Genomic DNA, 19,597 nt, shown 5'->3' with positions numbered 1-19,597 from the left:
TTATTTTTGTAAATTTTTCTATAAAAAATAATTTTTTGCGCATGTAACTTTAACTTTTGTGAGCTTTAAATAATTGTTTTGGTACCGTATGTGTGGAGTCTGGTCCATTAATAAATAAAAAAGAAGATAATATTGGGTTTGGGCCTAGTTGGGTGATATTTTGGGCTTGGGCACTAGTGCAAACCGAAACCACAGACAGGGAGGCCCATGTTAAGGTGGATCTTAGGTTCTTTTAAAAAAGTAACAGAACACACCAAACCAAACCCTAGTTTAGTGTTAGTGTTCTTCCACCCCCGTACCGTCTCTGCCTCTCTGCAATCCACAGCCGAAAATGGTGATTCCTCTTCCTCTCTTCACTCTACACCACTTGTTCTCTTTCAAATTCTCGTATTCTTAATGTGTTTTCTCTGTTTCTTGTTCAGCCTTTCAAGAGGTACGTTGAGATCGGGAGGGTTGCTCAAATCAACTACGGCAAGGAATATGGCAGGCTCGTCGTCATCGTCGACGTCATTGACCAGAACAGAGTAACCCCTCCACCACCCAAGTTCTTACCTTTGATCACATTTAAGCATACCCATTTGCATGTTTTCTTAGAAGTAGTTGTTTTTTGTTGTTGATGATAATAATAGGCACTTGTCGATGCCCCTGATATGGTGAGGTCCCAAGTCAATTTCAAAAGGCTTTCCCTTACCGACATCAAGATTGACATCAAGAGGGTCCCTAAGAAGAAAGATCTTGTCAAAGCCATGGAGGATGCTGGTAGGGTGCTTTTCTTTCAAGTGTTATTATGACTCTTATTGGTATTGTTTGGTTATAATTGAAAATAATTTGTTTATGCTACTTGTTAATGAACAGATGTTAAGAACAAGTGGGAGAAGAGTTCATGGGGTAGAAAACTCATTGTTAGAAAGAGAAGGGCATCCCTCAATGATTTTGATAGGTTCAAGATAATGTTAGCCAAGATCAAGGTATATTCTTTTTCTTTTGTTTGATTGTAGTGCTTGTTAATAAAGTCATGGTTACACATAGTGAAACTGAAATGTGTTTTCCACTGTACTGTTATGTCAATGTGGGTCTTGGTTGTATTCATTGTAATATTTGGATTTTTAATTTGTGCAGAGGGCAGCGGTTGTAAGGCAAGAGCTTGCTAAGCTGAAGAAGAGCGCTTAGGCATAACTTCACATTATAGTCTTCAAATTTTAGTTATGAATTTGCTTGCCTTGGTTGTTATGAGATTTCAAGTATCATCATTGAACCACGTTTGGTTTACTGTTAGGGATTTATGTCAGTACTCCAAGTTTCAATACTTTGCATTTTCTTGCAGATTTTATAATATTATTTTCAATATTAACTTATATTCCCAGAGGTTGCAAGTGAGAGTTGCAATTGGTTTTTTCCCCATAATTTTATATTTATTAAGTACATAGGCTTTGTGATTAGAATGTTCGGCTATGTAGTTTCAACATTTGCTTAACACTGGTACAATGGTAGTCATGCCGTGTCGTACATGAACAACTTCTATGTAGTTAAATTAGCCCGTGGGCAGTGTCTGGTTTTTTATGAAATTGAATTTGTTGATCCATCCAATAGTAATGCAATGATATGTCTGAATTGTAGTATATAATTTGGCGAACAGGCTCTTATTCTCATTAGGGTTTATTAGCACGCCCCTAAAACCCAACTATACAACTCACTCTTATCAAACAATGGAAATTCAGTATTTTTATTCTATTTTCTATTTATTTCTACTCAAACAAACAAGGAATTAAAGGGTGTAGCTATGGAGAGGTACTACTACTATATATTTAAGTTATTTATTAAATAGGGATATTACAAAAATGCCTTGTGGAATTTATTTTGGTGAATGTGATTGGATCATGATAATTCAAAAACAGACTGCATTCTTAATGTTATTTGTACATTTTGAAGCACTTTCACGTTCTCCCTTTTTTATTTTGATAATAGGTTGATGTGTTTTTCATTAGAGTACTAATTCCAATAGAAAACAATACATTTGTCTTTTAAATGTTTATGTAACTCCCTTTACAAAGTGAAAGATAGTTGTAATCCATTTAGTCTATATCTGTGATCTGTAAGGAGAAAGATAGTTGTGTCACAAGTAGGTTGGATGAGATTACATGATTTCGAATCTTATAAAATTTCTCTCAGAAAAATGCGCTGCATAATGTGTTTTTTTGGATAATGGCGTCAATCTAGAAATCCTACTTCTAAACTATCATTAATTAATGGAAACATAAATTACATTTGTAATCTCCATCAAATGCATAGATTGATCTAACTCGAATGGTAGATTAGATTGAGCAGTCGGAAATTGGTTAGTTTATCGTTTTAAAAAACCTACAAATCAATTAAACAAAAAGATTCTGTTATATATTTGTAAGACGTTTTTTTTTCAAGCTTCCAATTTCTTATCTTTTCACATTTACAATCAATTTTTTTATTTTATTTTATTCTGGAGATTAGGAGTGTCCTCCGGTCTGAGTTTTAGAGACTTACACCATCAATCCTTTGGAATGACAAACTAAACACTAACATGCATTTAGAATATGCTTTTAAATTTTGGTGGTTTAATAAGTTGTAACAAAGTATCAAAAACCAATGACTAATGTTAAATATATTTTATCTTTAAATTCAAATATATTCCTAATAAATTCTTATTTCTTCTAATTTATCATTTTTAACACATTTAGTTCTAACTTAAATGTGTATATTTTTTTAAATATTATCAATAATTAAAGATAACATTATATCATAACATAAATTATTTATCATAAATTTAAAATATAATTTATATATTAAAACTAGTTATTTATTACAAATTTTAATTATATATTAAATTATAAATTTACTTAATTTTCTTATATTATTATATCAATTTGTTATTTAATATTACTGTATAATATTAAAAGTATATTTAATTACTACTATTTCAATTAAATTTGTACTACTATGAAGACTTTTCATTGTTTGAATTTTAAAAACAATTTTTTTTAAGCATGATAATGATGCGAAATATTAATTAGTTTTGTTAACGATTACTCTCAGTTTGAGACTAATTTTTTTTATCTACAAGGCTTAAATGAATTCTAATTTCACTCAAATAAATAATTTATTGATAAACACAATCTAATGGATTTAGAATACTCATGTATTGTAAAACCAACTCAGCAAGACCCATTTCCTATTTTATCTTAATAATGATTCTATTCATATATAATGGTTTTAGAAAAAAAAATGTTTTAAATAAAACTGCCGTTCTATATACATAAAATGTAAATAAATAAAAAAGTATCACTTGCACCGAGTTTCATATCTTCCGGAAAGGTACATGCAATGCAATACATGGAAGCAACTCAATTAAGTAAACAATTCTAACGATACCAAACTAACATTGAATAATGAAACCAACTCACATTCAGGATTTAGAACTTAGAAGCACCTTCATGAACATTAAGCAACCTAAATGCATATTGATGTGCCATGTGTCATTTCTACAAGAATTTTTTTCCGTCCTTTGCCTTGTTAAGGGGAGTTTACCTTGTTGCAGATTGTGGAGATATTTTAATCATGGTCAAATGCTTTTGTTATAATTTTTTAATTATTTATTATAAATTGAAAATGTAATTTATATATACAAAAATATTTATTTATTATAATTTTAATTACAATATAATTTATATAATAAAAATATTCATTTATTATAAATTTTAATCATATAAAATTAAACATTTATTTATAGAAACGGATACACCTTTTTTTTTGGAAATATAGAAACGGATACACATGAAATTTGAAGAAGTCAACCGAGACACCTCTTGATATTTAATGCTACCTACGGTTACCCACTTACAACACGGGAAAAATAACTAAAAATTCTGAGTGGTCACTGGCAAGAATATTTGGCAACTCCACCCAATTAAATAGTATACATTTAAATTTCAATTTTTATTAGTTAAAAAAGTAAAGATTGACATCCTTGACTTACGTCTTATTCAAACTTTATTCATAACTTACAATCAAAGCTAATTAATTTTCTCATTTAAGCAGCTCTAGAATTCATCAATGACTCGAGAGTCACGAACTTGTGTTTCATTTCATTCACTATACGGTAGGGGTATTTTCTTTTCTTTCCTTCTATAGTCAAAGGAAAGAAAACACACCTTTTCAATTTTAAAAACTAGCCCAGTTTCATTGCTAAGCCATGATAAACACTTTGTAGTCAGTGCCATGGAGGGAAGAAAATGTCAATCCCATTTGTTACTCACTACCTATATTGAATTGAATACATATTAACATGAATTAAGGTCCATCTTATTTTCTATCTGGAAAAAACTTGATTTGCTAACTTTTCTTGTCGCCATTTGCATGTGCTCAGATTTTCTGTAAAGTCTGATGAAACAATAGGGGAAAACATGGGATTCTATCTTAATCTCAAACGCAAGGTAAGTCGATGTTCTTTTCTTTCCTCACTTCCCTGTTACATTAAGCTTCTCTGCATACCATTTGAAGCATGGCATTTTAATGTTTTTTTTTTTTTTTTTTTTGCTTTCCCTTGATGTTGCTATATGCTATATCATAGCTGAAATTGGTAATTTACAGTAAGAGCTAATCTATCTATTGAGTTGAACAGGCGTTCCGGCTTAAACGGTTTCTGCTAGGACATGAAGGCAGAAAAAGAAAATACAAGCAGGCAAAAAAGCCTTCATGGATGAGGCCAATGACATATGGTTATCAAGTGGTGGAGAGTAATATGGCCAGAGATGGTTCTGATGACTCTGATTTTGATTCAGTTGTGGCACAGAGAGAGGAAATGGATCAAACAGAATTGTGGTATTTTGGAATCTTTGACGCACTAATTGGAGACAAAGTTACCAAGTACATGCAGTCTTATTTCTTTGACAAGATGCTTCAAGAGGTTATCTATCAGTTCCTTTCACCTATATATATATATATATACTTTACATTTTTGCCCCAAATTTGAGCATTTTGAGTAAAAGTACTTTGATTAGTTAACAAACTAGCTTCTGCTAAACCAATTAATTCATCTAAATATTGGTTATTTTGTCTTGAAATTTTCTTACACAATCCATTTTGGTAGAAATTTGAAGAAGGAAAAGTAACATGGGAATGAAGAAAAACATGTAATATATGGCAAGATGACTATGTTCAATAATGGGTTATGAAATTTTCTCCTATTATTCCCTCACATAACCTTGACATGTATTGTCAAAGAGAGGTCAAGATTGAGCTGCTTTATTCATAAACTCCCCTTTCCCCCTATTTCTGGTCTCTTCTGTGCTTCTAATGTTTATTATATGTATGTCAGACTCATATAAGGAGAAAAAGCAAGGAAGCTCTGAAGAGAGCTTACCTTGGTGTAAGAGCAATGATCCGAGAGCAACACAAATTAGAGGAGACATGCAGAATGGGTTCAGCATCTGTTATGTTGATCGATGGAGAAAAACTTGTGGTAGCCAACATGGGAGATTACAGAATTGTTGTCTGCAGAGATGGCATAGCTCATCAGACAACTGGCACATACCTACAATCAGCGAAAATACATTGGTCTCGCAGATTCTTCGCAGGTATATAATACTAAAGATCTTTTTGTCATTATGAGAATGCTTTTTCACTTTGTCAAGGATGGAAGCAATTACATACTCATTCACTATTCCATTGTCTTAAGAAATTAATATATATTTTGTCACACAAATGCTTAACCATTCCTGTTTATAAATCCCACTGAGATCCCAAACAATTCCTACTCCAATGATATTCTGTCAGAGTGACATTAACTGATAATGAAAAGAAACCAAATATATGTTATATCATAGTTTATTTCTGTTCATCAGTAAGTGGCACATCTTTTTGATTCATACATCTCATAATGTATACTATACATGTGCTCACAATGGACCCATGCTAGCATGTCAATCAGGAAATGCAGCAGGGGCAAAGCATTCTAGAGGCTCTGATCTTTCCGTTAGAAGTGAAAGGATTGATTCTGATACTGAGTTTTTGATATTAGCAAGCAATGGCATATGGGAGGTAAGCTGCAATATGAACTATTACATATACCTTCAATTAAATTGAGTGTGAGATTTTCACATAAAAGTACTCAACTATAGTAATTTCATAGGAATAAGAAAAAAAAACTAATAGCAAGTGAATCTCCATATATGTGTAGGTGATGAAAAACCAAGAGGCTGTGAATCTGATAAGTCACATAGAGGATCCACAAGAAGCAGCTGAATGCTTGGCAAAGGAAGCTCTAATTAGGATGAGCAAAAGCAGCATCTCATGCTTAATCATTCGCTTTGACTGACACCTTACCATATGCAATCCTAATGATGGCAGTTAAAGATGTTTCCTTATAGAATGCGGTAAATGCATTGAAAATTTTGTGTACGAAAGCTCCATATAGCATTGACCCTTATTCGACCACTATTGGTCATAGTCATCAGACTTTTTTCATGGTCCAGCTACATCATTATACGTCTCACTTGACTTCATTTTTAGAACAGAAGATAGATCTCATGGAATATTTTTAAATGGACACAAGGTCAAAACCTTTCCTCCCTCACTCCGTTGCTTAGGTTTTCTGAAGTGATTATACACAATTAAATTATGATTAACAAAATCTTTTTTTATAAAAATAATTGATATATTGTGACTTCCATATTTTTAGCTGAAGTTTGCGTAGCTGTTATCAATGTGCTTTCCATCTTTCTAATGCATAAAACACATAAGTAACAATTTTGTTACTCGTGTGTTTTATGCATCGGAATGAACAATCATACTTCTAATATTTGTGTGAACACATTTGTTGAAAAATCTCTTGGATTCACATTGAAGGATGGGACTTTCGACAATCATTGTTTGTATTTTTTTATCTATAGAAATCAAACTCAATATCAAAAGAGTTTATAATAACTCACCTACATTCTTTAACTAAGTGAACTAGATCCCCTTTAATGCAATCATTGTCTCTATTATGAACAAATCAATATAAGGATTTCAGTAGTATCTTATTTACACTTTTATTACACTATATTGTTGTGTTTCTTCTTTCTTTTGTTGTTCTCACAACAATGTTGACGTAGTTTATGTATTACTCGTTTTTGAACTATTTGCATAAGTTTTTCCTTTCCACCATTAAAAATGAAAAAAATAAATATTTTGCCTTCAACATTGAAACTATTACATTTAACATTTTGTCTCGATTATGTGTTCATATTTATAGTTTCAATTATATCAAAACACAGGTTGACCCCTTGAAGTTTCGTTTATAATCAGTTTAGTGGTTATTATCCTTCCTTAATTTGAGTTTGAAACCTCAAATGTACAAAAATAAAAACTTAAAGCACAAAAAGAAGCTAATTAGCCGTATGACGTTACAATGGATTGAGTTTGTTTATAGAAAGATGAATGTGTTCAACCTGTGAGTAAATCTTGTGGGTAGGCTTCCAAATTAGCCTGTGCTAACCCATATTGAATATGGCTCGTCTCAATACATTTTTTTTTTATGAAATAAGTGTTCTAGACTTCTAGAATTAATTAAAAAAAACATTAAAAAATTTAAGACTCTTACTACATATATCCAGCACAATTGCTTATACACCCAAAACTGATACGGATTGACAAATCCGTAAGCTCAACACAGATAATCAATCTGTAAGTCTTTCATATCAATTTTATGAAAGGACAAAAATGAAATTTTGTCATTTTGCTTGTGTACCTGCAATTGTACTGAATGCGCATAACAACAACCAAAATTGTCACAAATATAAATGGTTTATGATAAAATATCATATTTGAGAAAATAAAATGTTTCAAAATAAAATAAGTGCTACAATTGAATTTTCAATGTAACAATTAATTGATATTTTTTACTAATACATCTAATAAATGTTTCTTTAGTTTTAAAATCCAATATTAATACATTATCTTTCATCTATTTAATAAGAATAATTTTATAAAATTAACACTTTTCTTAATCTATGTGAAACAACTCTAATAAGAATAATTTTGTAAAATTAACACTTTTCTTGATCTGTAAAACAACTCTCAGGATAAAACTTATTTTAAAACGGAAGAGTAATCTATTACATACAATCTTCTTAGTCCACGGGATTTACTCGGCAAATCTCAACCTTAATTCAAGATTTCAAGTGACATAAATTTCCTTAAGGTTGCTTGTCCAATCATGTCTATCTTAGTATCTTTTTAACTGGAAAGTGCAAGTAGAGAACTATTTTTGTTTTTGAAGATTACAAGTAAATTCCAACCGGATAATTTATTAAAATTGGTGAACCAACCAAAGCTTTTTTATTTTTATTTTTATCAGTACCCAACCAAAGCTATAAAGGAGAAAACTCAATATTGTGAGTAAATAAAAAAAAGGGGGTTATCTTTTAACACTCCTCTGCATACATTATTATTAGTTAAAATTTATTAAAAATATAAATTTGTGAGATATAATACATCGCTCAAATTTTCGGACACATTTTTTTTATGTGCAAATTTTGTCAGATATATAATGCCGAATGGAAAACATCCTCAATCCAGAGATATATAATGTGAAATGAAATCAGGTACGAGTAAAATATACAAATCACTTGGGCATATGCACATCAAAACATAAATATACAAAAAGACCAATTTCACATAGCAACACATTACTCAGTCTTCTTTTCTAGCTAGACAATAACTCATGACACCTGAAAAAAATGAAAAGATCTAGCTTGTCACTGCATCAATCTTATCAATAACAGCATCCACTCTATCAAGCCATCATTATCTTTTTTTCGCTGTTCTTGCCTCGAAATGGTGATAACAAGGAGAAAGATCTAGAAGCTGCACAAAAATGTTTGCCAAGCCCATATTCAGAAAAAGGAATCTAGATGGTTATGTAGCAAAGAAGGTACGGATAAATGAAGAGTTGATTCAAGTGCACTTAAGAAAATTTAGGATGCAGTGAGTGCTTACACTTTTGTTGAGTTGTGCTGGCAGTGGGAGTTTCATCTTGAGATATCAAGTTCTTTAAAGTATGAACTGAAGATGACAAGGACATATGGTCATCAGTTTAAGTGTATATATATATATATATATATATATATATATATATATATATATATATATATGTCAAATAAAATTGAATTTGTGAACTTCTTCAGACTAATAACAACAAAGGCAATTACAAAAACGAACAAACGAGTGTATATGAAAAATTCAACAAGATCTAGCTGTTCTAAAGCACAGGTTATATAGTATAGCAAAATACATTTTAGCCAGCCATCAGTTACAAGTAAATCAATGAATGATATAGGCTATTGACAATTTGACATTTTTTAATTACAGTTATACATGCTCAATATACTCTAAACTCTAATGTACAATTTGCATTTTTAGTGAAACTAAAGTCATTCCTGAATATGAGGATCCAGGTTAGTTAAGGTTCTTGAGAAATCAATTTCATTTCTGAATATTGGGATGCAAGCAACTGAAGTGGACACTCGACACAAGATCATTATGCAGTGAGAGGAAATATGATTTAGGCAGTTATAATTAATCAATTATGTATTAGGAAGTTACTAGGCTATCATTTTTATATTAATTCTGGATTAAGCTGTTATAGTTATGATGTAATAGTTATAATGATATATAACTTGTGTTGCAGTCTTGTAAAAGGGAATTAAGGTGCTCGTTTGTTATTCCATGTGTTTTGAAGGAGGAAACTCCTTGTCAAGGGAAAACCTAGGGTTTGTATTCAAATCTGGCCATTATCACTCAGAATTTAGTGTGTTTATTTTTAGAGTCCAACAGTGTTGAGGTTTGTGCAGGGTTGCCCCCAAACTCATTTAGTATGGTCAGCTTTAACATAATGGGATAGACCTCAGCCCTTGCAATCACAGGTTTGTCCTTCAGAAAATGTGAGAGCTGTGTATTTGGTAGATAATAGTATCAGCATTCAACACTATGATAACTAAACTTGGGGCCCTAGAAGTGGTAGTATAGCATATATCAGAAAGTTTTCCAGGGAAGTAGTAATATCTGGATACTAATTTATTATGCTGATGCCTATGATGAGCATATTACCTTCGTTAGAAGAACTGTTGGTTCCAACCTCATCTGCCTCATCGTCAATGCTTACATTATCTGATTCCGTGTGGCGTTCAGCAGCTGAGCTATGACTCTTTTTCCCAAACTTAAGCAGTCGTCTAAACCCTTTGGATGATGATTCCTTTACCTGGGGCTTCTCAATTGCTTCAGGAATCTTCTCAAGTGTTGAGTTCCCGATGTTAGACACATGTACTTTAACAGTCTCCACACCAATTGCTGCAGTCTCTAAACTTGAGGGGGCTGCTTTACCATACTCACTATTTCTGGTACTAGGATCTTCCATAGAAGAAACTCGAGCATATGGGGCATGATATGTTTCCCCAGCAATACAAAGACTGGATGATTTTGAAGTTTCTTTCTCTATATTATCCATTTTGACCTGATTTTGGATGATATTATATTAAAAAATAGCAGAAGCACTAAGAAGGTATCCCATCCATTGAGAATTTGAAAAAATATATGAAGACATCCAAAATCAAATTAAAATTTCTTGCTCATACAGTTAAAGGTTTAAAATAACACATAATTGCTGAAATTTAAAAATCAGTTATCAGAAAATTACTAATTATCGTAGAATTGAACAGACTTATTTTCCAGACATAATCTATCTTAATTGTATAAATAGAATGTGTGGAAAATAAAAAATTAACACTAGAAAGTACATGGTAGGACCAGATGATGAATCTTGGTGCAGAAGTAAGGATGCTAATCTGTGATGTGAACTATGGGTTGCATGAGTGGAAACATTAACAAACACACTACAAGTATGGTTGGACAAACAACCCTTCCCAGAACCGACATCCAACAATGGTGGGAACCTCATGCAACTAGGCCATCCACACACTGTGGACCAAATTTTGGTACTATAAAGCTATTTCCACAATTTGCAATAAGCACATCGAATTGGAAGTACATCCTTGCGCTTAGTGAAACATAGCTTATAGGAAACATAACATACAAGGTTCAGTTTTCAAGTCTTACATGATACATAACATTGAAGGAATATAGATGGCAGGAAAAGTATCCATATTTACTGTAATTTATTTGAAAGAGAATGTGCTGTCAGCAGCAGAACATTTGTTCTCATAATCATTATAATGTTCATGAAAAATATTTGATGCATTTACAAGAAAGGTATTTAAACTATCATCAAAGCTACTATAAGTTATGAAATACATACCTCGGTAGATATGGGTTGCAGGTGTGATTGGTTCTCTGAGGTTTCTTTATCTGTTATATCCATGCTAAACGGTGAAACAGGAGCACGAATAGCAGCATAATTGGATGTTGTTTCTGTTTTTTCCGTCACTTCATCATTATCATATTGTTTCTTTGGTATATCAAAATTTTCTTCAGAACCATGAATAGGAGGAACATAAGGTTTCTCGCACTCAAGCATCACAACAGTCTTCTCAACTACAGGATTATCATCTCCATCATCATTGGATGAAGTACCAATTTCCTTTTTCTTCGGCATGGTACCTCGTGAATTCATGGAAGACTTGTCATCATTCAACTTATGTGCCTTCTCTTTGACCGCTGTTCTGTTCTGAGGAACGTCACTTGCTTTGGATGTTCTGATTTTCAGTTCTGGGAGGGCTGCTGTCTTGCTTTTATCATGGCTTACAATAGCAGAAATCTTTTTGCTCTCAGGTGCATCAGCTGCTTTAGTCTTTGATATTGTTCCAGTGCCATGTGGTTTAACTGAGGAAGTCTGACGAGTGTTACTCATTTTAGGTTCTGACAATCTTCTAATCCTTGCCATTGATGCCTTAGTATCAGTTGTGCTATCATCCTTCTCTATCTTAGACTCAGGCAACGAAGACACTGATCGACTTAATTTGTTACTATCCAAGTGGCTTCCGGAAATCAATCTGCTGGTTTTTGAGGCTTTCAAAGAATCATTAGATCCAACAGATGCAGTTCTGACGGGGAATCTTTGAAGGGGCGAGGATGCTCCTGGCTCTGAATCACTAAATTTTGACCCTTTACGAGAGTTTGGTGAAAGTTTTGTTGGAAGTTGTTTCTTGGATAGCTGTGATGGCGACTGTGCAGTGATTGAGCTACTCTTGGCAGCAATCCTCTTTTGCCTCTCCATCTTTAAGGCTTCTAGGCGTTTCATCTCTTCCTCTTCCTAATTATTATAATTAGAGGAAATAAACAATGTTGAATAACAGATGAATGTGAAGCATATAAGGTGATAGTCTGATAGATGAGAGCATGAGAAGAGCAAATCTGAATCATATATTTAAAATGGATGATGGACCATTTTAAATATTAACCATTAACGTACGGTTGTATAACTAAGATTTATTTTTCTCATCTCTTATGCTCAGTCTCGCTAGATGTTTGCCACAGATTAATGGCCCTAACAACATAACCTTCCAATTAATCTAGATGTAAATGTACTAAACTATGTAAAGGTCCTTTATATAGGGTCACTGGTCTTGATTAAATGTTTCACATCCATTTTAAGCTAATTATGAAATAGAAACATGTAAGTGAGAAGGAAGGCTGGGAGCTATGAAATAGAAGTGAGTACCTTCTCTTTCTTCATTTTCTGGAGATCCGCTTTGTAGTTCCGTAAGCTCTCAGCACGTGCTCGTGCTTCATCCAAAGCATTAGGTTTAGAAGTCTTCCCTCTCCTTATCGGCCCACCAGTCTTTCTTTTATCAGAATTATTTGGGGTAAGTTTTGATTTTGCCTCCTTATCCAACCTCTTAGATCCTGGTTTGGTGTCAGTCACTACCTCTTTGTTCTTATTTTGTAAAGTACCACCAGCCTGGGCCTGCATTTCATAGTCTAAAGCAGGGTCATAACTCATTGATGCACTTTCAGCTCCTCGTTCAGGCAACATGCTCAATTCATCTGGCTCATAATTGATACAGTTTATCTCATCTGAAGATCGCTGCACCATTGGGATCTCAGAGTCCATGTCAATAGCATTTCTCTCAACATTTCCTGCATCATTGACTTCCATTGATCTATGCTCCAATATGTAGGAATCATCATTCATATCATGAAACAACTTCCTTTCTAGTTTATTGTTTGAATAACCTAGTGAAGTTTCAATATCTGAGGAAGGGTAAGCATTGCCAAATTGATTTTCTTGCTTGGAAATGATGAAATCATCACGGGCAGCCCTCCTATAACCACCCCTTTTTCCATTTGCTTCTAAAGATTGTACATCATCTCCAGACCAACCATCACCAGACTGTCCTGCACTTGCAGATAACAATAAATCATCATTGGATGTCTTAGGCATGTGAGTCAATCCTTTGCTAATGCTATGCATATCTATAGCAGAACTTCCTTGGACTTCATGCATTTCCCGGTCATTAAAAACTAAAGGATCATTGATTGCAATATGTTTTTTTCTTCTCACGTCATGCACCTTTTCCTGATCAAATTGGTCTTTGTCAATGGCATGTCTATCTTCATCAACATCTCTTAGTAAACAATTTTGGAATGCTTGCCAGTGGCCTCCATCAGCATCCTTCCCATGCTCGGTTTCTTCCATATCAGATGAATCCAATTTCTTCAAAGATTCTTTTCCGGGTTCCCTTCTCTTAGAGGTCTTCACAGATTCCTTATTATCTTCATCAGTTTCTGAGGCAGAATCTGAATATGATCCACTGCCAGAATTTTCTGCCTTTGTTATGTAATTGATGTTCCGAATGACCACCATGCCAGATTTCTGTCTAGCTGATCGCCTATCCTTCTTCCTTTGATCTCCAGTATGCAAGCCTTCCCTCTCCATATCCACTTCATCCTGCGTTTCTGGTTCAGTATTGCTGTGTCTACTATCCATGGAATGCCTTCTGCGCCCGTTATTTTGACCAGCAGTTAGTCTGGGGTCCTCCATAGGAGAATAATTTGGCTGCATAAATGGACTGTTTCCTGGATATGCTGGATAGTAGGGAATGCCTTGCACTGGATATGGTGAAAAGACTGGAACAGAACCTGGGGGAGAATGAACAGGCCAAGGAGGGAACATATGGTGTGGAAATTGACCTTGAATATTATCATGGTTGCCTACAGATGGTTGGCGGTCCATTGGAGGCACATCTGAAAATTTGTAAACAAGAATCTCAAGACATATTTCTAATTAAGGAAAAAGCCAAACATGGTACCGTGGATCACCATTTAAAAATCTCAGTAGAGGAATCAAACCTTCATCTTCCCACAAGAAAAGAAAGATATAAATCAGATACCGTGGCTCAACAATTTGAATATGCATATTTGTCTGGTGCCTTTCAAAACTAATAACATGCGTTGCAGTTCATTTTTATCAAGGCAACAACTAACATTGCTTGACACCAAAATCTATATACCACAGTTCTAAAACAGCAATTCTCTTCCCTTCTAGACAAACATCATGCATAAACTTTTTATTTATGTTGTAAATCAACTTCATAAAGAAAAAGAAGCTACTAAAATAAAAACCGTTTTGCAGAATAACCAAATTTCCTATCTTTGATTTTGGTTCATCCCATATCAATTTGTTTGGCTATAGAATTTTCCTTTTACTTTAACCACATTAAATATGGACCAATCCAATAATTTTAATTTCTTTAAAAGTAAATCTGATCATTCAACTTGAACCAACCCAGCTCTAACCAGGTTGGGTTGGGCTGACAGAAAAGTTTTCCTTACTAGCCTGACTTAACCCAGCTAAACTTAATCAGTTCAATTTCATTTTACCCAAAAACTGACCCAACCCAGCTCATGATGATCCCTCATTAAAATCTATCCCATGACTTGAAAATCACCCTTGCTTTCCCACATCAGAAACCAAGAAAATAAAAAAAGGGTGGGGAAAGCAAACACAGATAGAAGGCTAATCAACATAAGCCATTCAGATAGATCAATTTCAGCCAACAGGCCTCTACACTATTTGAAGTAACAGTTTATTATTGTATTAATAAAAAAAAAGGAAAAAAGAAAATTGTGAATAGCAGGTTTGGTTCAAACATGTATATGTTTGTGTATGTGCATGTATGAGTTATTAAAAATGTAAATAAATTAAGTCATGAACAATCCATAAATTCACAATTTCACAATATGCTGGAAATGCTGGGTACCTGAACTTGCTTTCCCATTACTCTCAGAGTCCAATTCAGTATGGGATGCAGAGGCCATACTGGGAAGTATAATGCCAGAAACATTTAACGGAGAAAAGTCAGAGCGATTGGACATCGTTTCAGCAGCTTCAATTTCAAGCCATTGTCCAGTTTCATGTTTTCTTCTCCAAAGATCCCTGAATTTTGTGCATGCATCCCTGACATGTAACAAAAAATAGCATAAGCAAGATTGTCCAGGCCATAGGTTGATGGGTGAGGAACCCAACACTTCACCAACAAATATCCAAGGTCATAATGGTCTATGAAAAAAAAAAAATTCTTACTTCATGCGAGATGCACCAAAGCATTCAGCAAATGACATCAAAGGCGGTATATAGTCAATGTCAAAACCAGCAGCAACAGCACGAGCAAATGCCATGCCTTGCTCTTTCTGCAATGCTGACTTACGTGTCTCTAGGACTTTCAGAAGATGAACTCTAATAGAACATGTAGAAGTGAATATGAGTTAACAATCTGTTTCACATAGTACAAAGAAACTCAATAAATAAACTTCATCATATTTATATGCAAGCAGCTCAAACTCAATCCAACTGGGCGTTGATTAAAAATTGATAACAATGTAGAAACAGTTATCCAAAATGCTTAAGCTATCATAAATGCATTAAAAACCATCTCCATTTGTATACCTGTTCAATAATAATAAATAAATAAAATTCATAGTTTTGCAACATGCTGCTTTCAATACTGGTGGATAACTAATTATGCTCAAGAGGGAAGTATCAACTATCAAGTTACAGTCAAGCTTATACAAGATTCACCTAACAGGGATGTTTAAATTAAAAGTAACTTGATCGAATTTTAATTGATTTTTTTGAAGTAACTCCAACGTAATGGCAGCCTTCCATGTTGACATCTCTGTTTTATATACTACAAGCATATTCTAGGAAGAAAATTAGCTGATAGAATTTAAAACATGCAAGGTCTGGAATGGACACTTGATGAATTTTATTATTTAATCATAAACAACTTACTTAAACATTACAATTTTTTACTCTGAGAGATGGTCATAAAAGAGTGAAAATAAAAAGACAGAATTTACTTTGAGCTTCCTTCCAATGTGGTGCTTCCATTTGCTTGAGGTGGCTGTGCATCAGGCTGGCACATAACCATACAGATTGATTATAAAATAATAAAATCAATAATAGGGTATTAATTGTTAAAGACCCTAACCTTGTAAAGTACAATTGCTCTCTCCTCATTAGTATCCTCCCGAGTCTTCCTGCCTGCGCAAAGCAACAAGTTTGGTTAGTTGTAAACAATTATAAAACTTAACAGGGCTTTGAATACATTTATATTAGTTCAGTAGTTAGTTGTACACAGTGACAACTTGCAACAATTGTACTTGGGCTTTCAGAAGTACCTTCAGTGCTTTCAACATGTTTTACTTGATTTTCTTCCACCTGTACAAATACTCGACTAATGAAACAGACTTTTAAGTGTCAGGGAATGAATCATATAGTGTAGTGCTAGATATTTACATACAGTGCTAAAACCTAAAGAACTATTTCCTTGAATTGCAATTGCCTCTTCAATCTGTAAGATTTCTGATTCTGTAGTATACACACGTTCCAAGATCTCAGGAGTGCTCACAAAACGAACAAACCTACAGAAGCAGAGAAAATTAGTCCAGCAGGCTAACTTCAAGTCTCTAACCTTACAGTTACAAGGCCATCATATATATGTTAAATTTCAAAGCATTTTTCACTGCCATTTCCCCAGCACTTTCCTTTGCCTTAGAAAGAGTAAAACAAAAGAGATATACAAGAATTTTGGTCTCAATATAACAGCAACAAGAAGTGGGACTTGACTTTCAAAATGGCAGTAAAGAACCATGCTGAGCACTGGATACAATACAATACAATACTACCAATGATAATTCTCAAAGAAGCATGCGTAAATGGATTCTACTTTCAATCTCTGGAGAACCAAACAATAAACCAAAAAAACTAAAAAGTCAAACCTTTCAACAGTTCCCTTGGTAAACCATGAGGTATCAGTGTTACCCTCGGGCGGCTCAAGAACAATTGAATAACCACCCTTGTCCATCTGATTCTGAGCAGCCTTCAAGTGAGAAAGAAAAGGGTTGAGCAAGCCTGAGGCAATCTTCTCCTTCTTTCCATTCACAGTTATAATTAAGTCAAACCTGATTTAAAGAACAACCACATGTCAGGCTATATAAACAACATGTAAATGTTTTCAATGAGCATTCACATAAAAGGATTATCTATCACCTTGTTCTAGTGGGTGTGAGCTGAAACACAGCTGAATCCAACCTTGTTGAAGTGTTCATTGTTTTGTCAAAAATAGCAACCAGAGAAGATGAGACCAATAATCTAGAAACTGGGTTCTCACAAAAAAAAAAACAGTTTGCAAATCACAAAGGGTGTAAAAAAAAAAAAATCAATCAGAGACCCAAAACGGGTTCAGTGAAAAAAAGACAAACTTTTCTATATTAAAAAAAACCCTTTTGCTTCAGGACTCAGAAGAAGGAATAAAAATAGAAAGGGAAGTGGTGAATGGAGATTGGAGAGTGTGAAAGAGATAAAGTATCCAAAGATTGTTTCTTTCAATTCTTTGTTGTTCTTCCTCCTTGGATACCTATTCCAACCCCAACCAGGGTGGCCAATTTTCTAACGTGCTGGAAATAAGGGAAACTGTTGAGGGCAAAACGGGAAATTCAGAAAATTGACAGAAACTATTGGATGCGCCGAAGTGTGACAGTGACAGCGTCAGACAGACAGAGCTCTATTTGTAGCAATCTCAGGGTTGACCTGAAATTACCACTCTACCCCTTCCTTTTTTAATTATCCACTCTGCCCTGTTTGGTGAGTGCCAAGTTGGCTACCAGTTTCAACCGTGCCTTCATTATCAAAGATTAATAATCATTTTCCTTAAAAAAAAGTTTCAATTTTAAATTAGAAAGAGAAAAAAAAATTGTTTTTGCAATCCAGATCTTGGTTTATTTATTGGATTTGCTCGGTTAATTTAATTTACCATTTAATAGTAATCAAATCATTCTTTAACCCTTTCAAAAAAAAATCTTTAACTTAAAAAAAACCCAGAATTTTGAATGGACTTAGCAATACTTAGTATCAGCAAGAAATTGCAGATAATCATCCACTTTTTTATAATAATTTTTCATGATGTCTTCTAATTCTTGGTTAAGGACATTACAATTTACAAAGGACATTACAATTATGCATTATCAACACATTTTGAAGCTAATTGAAAAGTCAAAATACCCCACGAGGTGTCAATTGCATTATGAACACTTTTTTCCTAGAGATCTTTTAGAAGAGACGATGAGGAGGAATCTATATTCTTAAGTTATGATGAAGAAACGAACCATCGTGATCACCACCAAACCCCTCAATCATTGAAAATGAAGAGGAATATATTCATGAACAACATATAGCACATTTATTTATTTTTCCATATAATATTTCTATGCTTCTGCCTAGTTGCTTCCCACAGCCTTTTCTAAAGACATAATTATGCTGCCTTTTGCTCATCTGTTTCTTATATATATATATATATATATATATATATATATATATATACACACACATTTGGTTTTTATATCAAACTGCCTGAAAATTAATATAATATTTAGATACATGGACTACCTCTACCATGAACGTAACGTAAATAATTGACTACGCGTTATATTGTAAAATAACAATGTCTTCGAACCCGACAAACTTGTGCTCAAACATATGCATGCTTGTGAGATCTTGTATCTCCACATCACAGGACATGGTAACTCATCAATAAAATTCTAGTCTGTAATTTTTTGGTGTGTATAACTTGTTTATACTACTCTTACCAACAAAGCCATATTATAAATTTAAAAATGTACCACAACTTTTCTATAATATTTAAAGGTATTTTTTAAAAATATTTTTCAGGGATTTAAAAAATAAGCATTCCAAACTTGCTTCCCCTACTTGCTAAACGTGTTTCTCCCAAAAAAAAATAACAACTTTTCTGAATACTAATTTATTTGATGCGCTCAAGTTTCTAAGAAAAGTAAACAGAAAAAAATATATTTAAATGCAAAAACCAAAAAATTACAACAAAATCACTGTCAAATCTTATTACCCCCGGCTATTGTTAAAAAACAAAGCCATTTCAAGTTTTACATATGAATGGACACTTATTGAATAGAAAATTCAATTATACTGGAGTATATAAATAAAAATACAACTGTAAACTTGATTTAATCAGTGAGACATGTAGATCGACATTAGTGGATGGCATTACTCCGACATTGGACCAAATTAAGTGTTTGGGTTCGTAATAAGTGGGTG

General features: G+C 33.5%; 3 protein-coding genes across 5 annotated transcripts; 2 read left to right on the top strand and 1 right to left on the bottom strand.

Annotated features, from left to right (window-relative positions):
- Window positions 1–216: 216 nt before the first annotated feature.
- On the top strand, window positions 217–1,422 carry LOC114369726 (probable 60S ribosomal protein L14). The gene is made up of 5 exons (XM_028326974.1): window positions 217–334; window positions 423–524; window positions 630–759; window positions 856–968; window positions 1,120–1,422. Exons 1-5 carry the CDS (start codon window positions 332–334, stop codon window positions 1,168–1,170), a joined length of 399 nt encoding a protein of 132 aa, XP_028182775.1. The 5' UTR covers window positions 217–331; the 3' UTR covers window positions 1,171–1,422.
- Window positions 1,423–4,050: 2,628 nt separating this feature from the next.
- On the top strand, window positions 4,051–6,684 carry LOC114370710 (putative protein phosphatase 2C-like protein 44). 3 transcript variants are annotated; one of them, XM_028328102.1, is made up of 6 exons: window positions 4,051–4,129; window positions 4,397–4,463; window positions 4,652–4,936; window positions 5,348–5,606; window positions 5,948–6,069; window positions 6,209–6,684. In XM_028328102.1, exons 2-6 carry the CDS (start codon window positions 4,434–4,436, stop codon window positions 6,344–6,346), a joined length of 834 nt encoding a protein of 277 aa, XP_028183903.1. In that variant the 5' UTR covers window positions 4,051–4,129; window positions 4,397–4,433; the 3' UTR covers window positions 6,347–6,684. The 3 variants fall into 3 exon arrangements, with proteins under 3 accessions (XP_028183903.1, XP_028183902.1, XP_028183904.1); XM_028328101.1 differs by lacking the exon at window positions 4,051–4,129 and having other exon boundaries at window positions 4,141–4,463; XM_028328103.1 differs by lacking the exon at window positions 4,051–4,129 and having other exon boundaries at window positions 4,142–4,463; window positions 5,960–6,069.
- Window positions 6,685–8,527: 1,843 nt separating this feature from the next.
- Window positions 8,528–18,000, bottom strand: LOC114372283 (COP1-interacting protein 7-like). The gene is made up of 14 exons (XM_028329770.1): window positions 17,731–18,000; window positions 17,519–17,627; window positions 17,248–17,430; window positions 16,770–16,890; window positions 16,648–16,687; window positions 16,458–16,510; window positions 16,327–16,382; window positions 15,551–15,703; window positions 15,228–15,424; window positions 12,686–14,211; window positions 11,324–12,277; window positions 10,120–10,522; window positions 9,010–9,075; window positions 8,528–8,877 (listed from the first exon to the last, which is right to left on the bottom strand). The coding sequence occupies exons 2-14, from the start codon at window positions 17,575–17,577 to the stop codon at window positions 8,807–8,809; spliced, it is 3,882 nt and encodes a 1,293-aa protein (XP_028185571.1). The 5' UTR covers window positions 17,578–17,627; window positions 17,731–18,000; the 3' UTR covers window positions 8,528–8,806.
- Between the last annotated feature and the right edge of the window lie 1,597 nt (window positions 18,001–19,597).

This window comes from Glycine soja, chromosome 10 (assembly GCF_004193775.1).
Source record: "Glycine soja cultivar W05 chromosome 10, ASM419377v2, whole genome shotgun sequence".
Taxonomy (NCBI): Eukaryota; Viridiplantae; Streptophyta; class Magnoliopsida; order Fabales; family Fabaceae; genus Glycine; species Glycine soja.
This window is presented reverse-complemented; position numbering and strand designations above follow the sequence as displayed.